This window comes from Monopterus albus, unplaced genomic scaffold, assembly GCF_001952655.1.
Source record: "Monopterus albus unplaced genomic scaffold, M_albus_1.0 scaffold166.1, whole genome shotgun sequence".
In the NCBI taxonomy this organism is placed as follows: Eukaryota; Metazoa; Chordata; class Actinopteri; order Synbranchiformes; family Synbranchidae; genus Monopterus; species Monopterus albus.
The window spans coordinates 1,979,038-1,988,142 of record NW_018128046.1 but is presented as its reverse complement, the minus strand read 5'-3'; the positions used below and the strand labels follow the sequence as shown (position 1 = coordinate 1,988,142).

The following is a 9,105-nucleotide window of genomic DNA, read 5'->3' as shown; positions in this document are numbered from 1 at the left end:
TTGGTGAGAAGCTGCTTGTGTGAAAGGGAGGACTGTGTAAGACCAGATAAAATTTGAAACTCTATCAAACCCTGTGGGGAAATTGGATAGCAGACAAACAAACTTCACCTCAGCTCAGGCGAGTGGAAAGCAGGCCTGATGTTTCGGTATGTGCATCTGGGGCCGTGGGATATCCCCCCTCCTCCGCTGGTGGTGGGTGTTGTCCTCCCCCGGTCAGAAAAGTGCTGTGAAACCCCAGCACCATTCAGCTGAGGTAATGGAACTCATTGTGTCGATGGGTGACTTGAGAAGTTTCCCTGATAGTAATAATAAGATCGAACAACAGGAAAAGAGCGATGCAGTGTGCAAAAGTGAAAGATGCTGAGTCAAAGGATGGGGGCGCACCCAATGTTTTTAGCTGGGTGATGAGGTAATGGACTGATACTACTTTCTCATACAGCGACTCTGCACTCTGTTGGATGTTTAATAACATGGAGGTGGAATGAGCTGTTACCACTTCCTTTATGTCAAATGTCAATTTGTACAGCTGGCTGTAGTACAGACGAGTCTCCGTGCTGAACTGCTCAAATTTGAATTAGTCATAAACACTTAAGTTTTCTGACTTTAAGCACTGACACCGAAAGTCTGTGAATGCAGTGATCATGGAAATCTAGAAATTTAGAATGGACCTTACAACAGGGCTTCTCAAACGTTTTCAGGCCAGGGACTCCTCAGGCCCCTGACACACCAAGCTGATGGTCAGACATCAGTGAACATATGCCGCCCTGCAAGGTTGGCACTAGTAGGATCTTGTTGACAGCTTTTCGAATCCAGCGTGTTGAATCAACAGCAGACCCACCGGTGTGAGAGATCACTGTTCAGCTTAGAAAATCAAGAAGAGAAATGTTCAGGACAGCTGGTTCTTCTTCCATAACCAAAAGACTAACGGCAGAGAAGGCCACTTTCATTTGCAACTTCTTATCAAACATATTCTCACTTAGAAGCAGCTATAAACTGCCTGTAGTTAATGAGAGTTGCGTTGTTTACAGTTTGTATATCCATAGTCTAGTCATCTTCTTTCCCCTTTTTGAATGACAAATACCGAATACCACAACTTGCTGGTGTCTCTTCGTGCAGGTGCAGAACTAACGTGCTAGCTGGTTGTTATTTGTAGACTGTGGTATATTCAAGTGCCACTTTTTGGTCCAGACAAAGGTGATGTAAGGCCTTGCAACAGTCAGGCTTTGTCACTGCTAGTTTTTAGTGTAGCTACTGAATCGATAGCTACCTGTTAGCTTCATTCCCAGAATATTATTTTTGTACAGTTGTTGTTCCAGATATTTGTGCTGTAGTAAATTTTTGGACTATTAAGTTTAACTAAAACAGGTCAAAGTGTTTATCTGTCATATGCACAGTTAGAAAATGTGTTTCCATGTACAATGAAATTCTTACTTTGTCGTGTTTAAAACGTGTTGAATATAATATTATTTTACCTACAGTTTATTATTGCTTTCTGTCTATTGGCAGGCATATCAGCCTAAACGTTGACTATTTATAATTGTTACTAAGCAGACTAATTATTTATGCGTACCAACTTTATTTTATTAAGTAAATTTTTTATGGACTATTATATAAAAAGCCATAAAGATAGACACCACTGTTCAAGTTTTGCCACAATGTCAAACTCCCATTGTCATTATTTAAAATGACTATCACACCAAAACACGAGTGACATTAATAAACCACACAGAGCCACAGGGTTTAGATTAGAGCAGTAAACATTTATATCATAATTTATACTTTTTGACATTTTTGCACATAAATAACTATGTAAACCAAAATGTAAACAGAGACAGTCCTGTAGGAGATTCTCCTCCGGAGTTAAAGCTCTATTCAGAGAGGGAAATAATATGAAGCTTTGGTCAAACATTAGTTAAAGGGAAATGAAACAGAGGAGAGAAAGAGCTCCAGAGATCATATTGATGTGCAACTGCTGCAGAAAATCCCAGCTGCTTCAATAACATTAAGCTGAGTCTTAATGCCAGTATGACCAGTTTGAATGATATTTTCCACAGTGTAAATGGTGCAAGCATCGGCACTGAAGTTATAAAGTAAGAGAAGGGGGGCCAGTGCATAAAGGAAGGCCGAGGTGCTTTGGTGTATGCCAGTTCATTAATTAACAAGATGGCGAACAAGTAGGATTGAAGATGGGGCCATTGTTTCTCAACCAAATAATGACAAACAAGAACAACAAAACAAAAACATTTACAAAATGAGTGACCACAGCTAAAGAGCGAGCACTTCATGATATACACAAACAGTTCATCTTCCCTTCTTCAGCATTTTAATTCCTCCAGTCCCTCTTCCATTGCTTTGATTTTCCTTTTCTGTGTTGTTTGATGTGCATTTGAAATGAAAGCCAAGTGAACTTTGGTTACAAGGGGCCAAGAGTGAATCCCTGACATTCACCTTCCTGGTGGGTGCTGACAGTGTTGTAGAAACAAAACAAAAGGTAGGACCAGGAGGCACGGCTCGCAAGCCTCCCGTGTCCGTTATGTGCTACATGTCGAGCGTGCTGTGCCGCTCCTTTGGACCATATGAAGAGCTGCACTCCAGTTCAGTTTGGTTTCTTATTCTCCTTCAAGTAGCAAAACAAACAAACAAAAACCAAATAAATAGAAAGCTCCCACCTTCAGCCATCAGTTTAAACACACACACACTCATAACATCACATGCACACTGAGGTAACCGTTGTGACAAATATACAAAAAAGCCCTTTTTTCTTTCATTTAAATTAAGTAGGCATCTGTAAAGAAGACAGACAAACTCTAGGGGAGCTTTCCAGCAGGGTTGGAATAAAGCTCTTTTTTTGCTAAAGTAACAAATTTATGTGCCATATTTTGGCAAAAATTTTCAACCCCATTTAACCTGCTATACTGGTTTCAAAATTTAATGAAATAAAACCCTGAAGACACCCCTGGTTCTCTAGGTCAGAGGTTTCAGGATGGATAGAGACATAGAGAACTGACTATCTACAGAGAAATGGCCACAAAGAAAAATAAAGCAACAGCAACAGCAACAGAAAAAAAGTCCTTTTCACTGATTCCACTTGCTTTTGAAGACAACAAATAAAAAGTATAATAAATTAAGGAGGTTATATAACAACTAACTGATCCACCAAGCCAAAGTAGAGACCAAGTAATACCACAATAATGATAATAGCATTATATTAATTACATTAAAGATAAGTCCTGCCTAGATGATTGTCTCTAAGTATATTAAACGCTGAAGCCACTAAGTAGTCATGGGACAGTGTCTCTTGTAGCCCTGAGTACGTGAGTCCCTGATAGGTTGAAAACCTGTTGTGGTCGTGATGTCACTTCTGATGACAACTAGGTTGAGGATTATTTATTTACAGCTGCTGCTCCCGGCAACCCAGTGCACTGTGAGTCATGCAGTCTTGACTCTATGTCCCTTGGATTCAAAGGTCACTTAAGCGTGATCCTCTGACTCTTGCTTGACAGTCACGTTGGCAGGAAGCGGCGAGATGGGGCTGCTGTGCCGCTTTTTGATAACCGACGTCTCGTTCAAGGGCTCATATGCACCATAACCTGTGGACAGAAGCTCGGTGGCGCCACCCTGGTGGTGTGGATGGAAGTGGGAGGACTTAAGGTCGGTCTCTCTCCAAAGCATCCCTAAGACCTGCTTCTCCAAAATGGCCTCCAGCTCCACCCCTCCCTGCAACTGCTCCAGCCTCTCAGCATGCTCACTGATGTCGAAGCGGTCAATCTCGTCGTTGGCACGGTGAACCTCTTCTAGCGCAGCTGGACTGCCAGAGCCTGAGTTAGCTGCTAGGCAGTAGCCCTTCAAGTGAAGCCGCAGGCTGCACAGGTGGATGTAGTGGCGGTGGCAGTGGGGGCATTTGTGTGGACGTTCACGAGAGTGCAGGCGCTTGTGCAGCTTGAGGTGGACAAACTGTGTGAACTTGGCTGGGCAGAGTTTGCAGTGGTAAGGCTTCTCCCCCGAATGGAGGCGCAGGTGAGTTTTTAGGTTGCTGGTGCTGCTGAAGCGCTTGTGACAAACCTGGGCGAGGAGAGGGGACAAAACAAATAATGTCAGCGGCTTGTAGCAGCCCACTAACTAGCTGTCATTCTGGTCATTAACTCATCTGTGTAGGAAATCCGACTAATCAAAATACATTGTCTTCAGCAGTATTTCTCACCTGGCATTCATGTGGCTTCTCCCCAGTGTGGACCAGGTAGTGTTTCTGCAGGTGGGCCAGCTGAGTGAAGCCTTTGTTACATGTCTGACATTTGAAGGGTCTTTCTCCACTGTGCACACGAAGATGAACCTGCATCGTGGAGAACAGGACAGAACTATTCAGATATTGTAATTATCAAAGAAGCCTTCAAACCTAAAGATTTAGTGGTAAAAACAGAATTAACTTGATAATTTGTCAATTGGTTTGGTCGGTGTAATGTGTTTCACTGACACATTTTGTGACACTCCTTGCTCCTTGAAGTGCCACAAACCTAGTGAATACACCTCAGTCCTCGCAGTACAAACGAATAGAACCATAATGATGTGTTAAATGAGACAGGCAAGCATGATGTTGAAAGCCAAACACAGAACAGTTATCTGGTGTCTCTAACCTCACCTTGAGGTTTGACAGCTGTCCGAAGGTCTTGCTGCACACGTTACACTCATACTTGATTTTGCCGTTCTGCTTCTTCAGTGGGTATGGCAGTGCCTTGTAGCCTGCTGAGCCTGCGCCTCGCTTCACTTTGGTCAGGTTGACGGCCTCCTCGTCGGACCGATGCTCGCTGGTGTTGCCCAGCAGGGCTGAGGTAGGCTTGGTGGGCATGTGTTCGCTGGGAGGCGCTGTGCCTGCTGTTGGGGAGCCACCGGAGGGGGCGTGGCTTGGTCCATGTGTGTGAGGGTGCCCTGGGAAGGGAAGATGAGGCCCTGCTTTGTCCTTCAGAGAAGTGGTGACTGAGAAGGCACTAGTGGGCCCAGGAAGGAGGAAGTCCCTCTGGGTAGAGATGGAGGAGGGTTGGACAGGGTCAGGCATCAGGAAGCGTCTCGCTGCTGTGTCGGAGGGCAGGAGGGGCACATGAGTGGGCAGGAGGGTGCTGTAGAGGGGGTACATCCTGTGAATGACCCCTCCCATGGTGGGGACGCCACCGCCAGGCAAAGGGTAGTGATGGGGCAGGAGGTAGCGTGAGTAGGGGGCTCCTGGAGGGTAGAAGGGTGAAGATAGGGGGGCAGATGGTGGGGAGTAACCAGGGTAGGAACCCAGTCCTGTGGGGTAGAAAGATGCTGGAGACGGTGCCAGGCCCAAGGGGCTCCCCTGAGGGCTACTGTCTGGGCTGCTCCTTGCTGACGGGCTAGGTGTGGCCAAAGACTGGCTGCCAGGTGAACGAGTTGCAGGGTAACAGAGCTGGCCAGCTTTGTGGCTAAGGAGGTCTTCATGGATATGAGACTGGGGCCTGAGGGCTGGGTAGACAGCTCGAGGATACAGGGGGCGCTCAGGGCTGCTGCTACAGTGTGGGCGGGTTGGAAGCGGCCGACTGGGCTCCCTCTTGGTGGAGGAGGAGGATGAGGTGCTGTTACATCCACGCAGAATGGAGAGGACACTGTGTTCCCTCTTGGGTGGGGTGGGGGTCACTATGACGGGGGCTTCAACTGAACACTCCTCGCTGCTCGCCTGTTGCTGCTTGAGGGACTGCTCTGAAGAGAGAGAGAGGAGAGAGGTCAGTGGGAGTTCACCAAGATGGGGACCCATTAATAATTGATTGAAAATACTAATCACAAATTCCCTTCTTTTTAACAAGACAAATACTCAAATTTGAGCATTTGTTTTCAGCAGAAGTGTGTGCGTGTGAGTTTGTGTGTGACACAGGGTTAAGGAACACCATAAGTAACTCAGAGGGCCAATTAAGGTGACAGACTTGATGAATGAGTGGGAGGGGGAGAGGCTGGGGGCAAAAGACAGGAAGTGAGGCGTGACAGTTGCCTTTGGGCATTATGCGTATTTGTATCTGTGTGTGAATCTGTGGTATGTGTACGTCTATGAAATCAAGATAAATCAAAATGTTGGCAGACAAATGAAGCTGATAGAAGGTTTCCTGCTAAAGATAAAAGCTTGGCCTCCACCTGCCTCCACACACACACACCCACACGGCATGTGTCAAGGCGCACACACAGAAGCATTTGTAGACAAAGGCCTCTGTCTGATTTGTTGACTCTTCCACTTTTGAAGAGCGCACACACACTTTTGATCAAACTTTCCCGATTTTTCTGGTTGCTAGCTATTGTTTCCAGGTCAAAGGTTAAATTAGCGAGCTTCCTCCTCAGTCACTCACACCTGCTGTGTCCTCTACATGATGAAAGAGTGGATTAGGAGGAGCTCTCACACACACTCTAAAAAGCCCTGGGATGTCAGCTAGCAGCACATCTCGGCTGTTAAATGGCCACAGACTGGCCATTAAAACGCAGCCATCTATTATCTATAAGCTCATTTACTGCCCAGACAAACTTTATACCACGAGGTTGCCCAGAGGGGAGTGTGAGTATATGTGTGTGTGTGTGTGTGTGTGTGTGTGTGTATGTTCTTGTACTTGCTATATAGTGAGGACCAAATCTTTTTACTACAGAATGAGGACATTTTTGGAAAGTGAGGACATTTTGGCTGGTCCTCCCTTTCTGAAACACATTTTTGAGGGTTAAAACTTGGTTTTATGGTTCAGGTTAGAATTAGTTTGAAGTTAGGTGTTAGGCCAGGGGTGACCTGGTGAGTGAGGGGAGTGAATCGGGGGAGTTGAGCAAATTTCACCAGTGCTGGCACTCAGGATTAACTTTGACAACCTCCATTTCTCTCTCTCTCTCTCTCTCCCTCTCTGGCTCAGGTGTGTTCAGTCAGTCAGCAATCAGCAGCAGGTCAGGCAGGGATAGTTGGAAAACAAGCAGGACAGCGGCCCTCGAGGACTGGAATTGGCCACCCCTGTGTTAGGCATGTAGTTTTGATGGTTAGGTGTTAGGGTAAGGGGCTAGAGAATGCATTATGTCAGTGAGTGCCCTCACAAAGGTAGAAGTACAAGAGTGTGTGTTTGTGAGAGAGGGAGAGAGAGAGAGAGAGAGAGAGAGAGAGAGAGAGAGAGAGAGAGAGAGAGAGAGAGAGTGTGATTGTCAAAGTTAATCCTGAGTGCCAGCACTGGTTAAATTTGCTCAACTCCCCTGATTCACTCCCCTCACTCACATGCACAGTCTAGACCACAGTACAGCAGCACAGCAGCAGCATGTAAACACTGAGGTTATCAGGTGGTCTTCTTCCTCATCCTCCTCTTTCTCCTCCCTCCTTCCCTCTTTCAGAAAACAAACAGGGTGGCCATCTTGGAGATATCAATCTGTCAACACAGCCCTTCTGCCAGGAAGTTCAAGTAGTCAACAGAGGGTGTGGGAGGGCCAACTCTACCTTCAGCACTCCCTCCTCCACCTTCTTCTGCTGTTTTCAAGTGGCAAATATATCAGGGCAAATGGACAGCACACACACACACACACACACACACACACACACACACACACACACACACACACACACATTATGTATGTTTGAGCATGTATGTATTTGAAAGGAGTGGGTGTGAATGTGTTGGCATGTCCTGCTTATGACTGTGTGTGTGAGAGTGCTTTTGTCAGCAGAGCAGACGTCTTAGAACACAACACACATGGCTGACAGGTGCTAACACTTAAAGAATGCAAAATGACAGTGACACAAAAAGACTATGAGCATAACTGAGAGGAGAAAGTGAGGGAGTGAGACAGTGGCACAAACTCATCTCACTCACACACATACACGTCTGGTTTTGCTATGACTTGTGCTGGAAAGAGCAAAACCAGAACGAGAAACATGATACAAACAATCGATGTTGTTGAACTCCTGAGGAGTGTAATACAGGATGTCGGGACTAGTAACTCTGGCACCAAAACTGGGACACAAAGTGTAATTTTATAAAAAGCCAGGACACAATGATGAGCTGCGCCTTCTTCTCAAGCTTGAGCACAAACTAATGAGTGTTATCAGAGACTTTAATTGATTAATGAACTTGAATGAAACCAATATTAATGTTTCAGAAGAAAGCAGCATTCAGATGGAATAGCTATTTTAACTTCTGTCATTCAAGCATTTCTCTAACAGTGGAGTGTTTTCCCTCCCTAAAGCAGGCATCACGAAAAATGGAAAGGAGGTGGCACTCCACTAAGTCAGAAGAGTTTTTCATAGCCTGGAAAGATAGTTTAATAACATATAAGAAAGCCCTTCATAGTGCCAGAACCGCATTTTATTCATCACTGATTGAGGAAAATAAGAACAACCCCAGGTTTCTTTTCAGCACTGTAGCCAGGCTGACAAAGAGCCACAGTGCTGTTGAGCTTAACATTCCCTTAGATCTCAGCAGCAATGACTTCATGAGCTTCTTTACAAATAAAATCACAACTATTAGAGAAAAAATTGGTCGGACCACTCCCACAGCTCTCACAGATGTGCCATCTACTACAATGGCTTTAGAAACATCTGTAAGACCTCATTTATACTTGGACTACTTCTCCCCTATAGATCTCTCTGAGTTGACCTCAACAATTGCTTCATCTAAATCATCAACATGTCTCCTGGACCCCATCCCGACCAGGCTGCTCAAAGACGGCTTGCCCCTAATCAACACATCCATACTAGATCTGATTAACCTCTCTCTATTAACAGGCTATGTGTCATGATTCGGTCCAGCTTTTATTTTGACGTTGCTTCCTGTTTTTGTTTTCACCTTAGTTTCGGTCTTTTTACGTTCTTCATCACTCGCATTAGTTTCGCCTGCTCCTTATTGTTTATACCTCTATTTAGGCAGCGTCCTCCCACAACGGCGCTGCCAGATTGTTCTAGACCGCAGCTCTGACTCTCCAGCTTTCCTTCGGTTTTGTATCTTGTGTTTCTGACCCGGACTGTTACCTTGGTATATTCGTTTCTGCTTTGCCCTCTTGTCTCAGACTGCCACAGTGTATGATATCGGACTTCCCTCTGGACTACGTATTTTGGATCACCTCTGTTGGATGTGTTTGCTGGCTCTGACCTCA

General features: G+C 45.4%; 1 protein-coding gene across 1 annotated transcript in view; it reads right to left on the bottom strand.

The window, feature by feature from the left end:
- Positions 1 to 1,841: 1,841 nt before the first annotated feature.
- The window catches only part of prdm1a (PR domain containing 1a, with ZNF domain), a 17,689-nt gene continuing 10,425 nt past the window's right edge, over positions 1,842 to 9,105 (bottom strand). The window contains exons 5-7 of the mRNA XM_020615472.1: positions 4,637 to 5,709; positions 4,202 to 4,330; positions 1,842 to 4,062 (exon numbers count right to left, since the gene is read on the bottom strand). Coding sequence (XP_020471128.1) covers positions 3,472 to 4,062; positions 4,202 to 4,330; positions 4,637 to 5,709 — 1,793 coding nt within the window. The 3' untranslated portion in view covers positions 1,842 to 3,471. The remainder of the gene's footprint in view (positions 4,063 to 4,201; positions 4,331 to 4,636; positions 5,710 to 9,105) is intronic.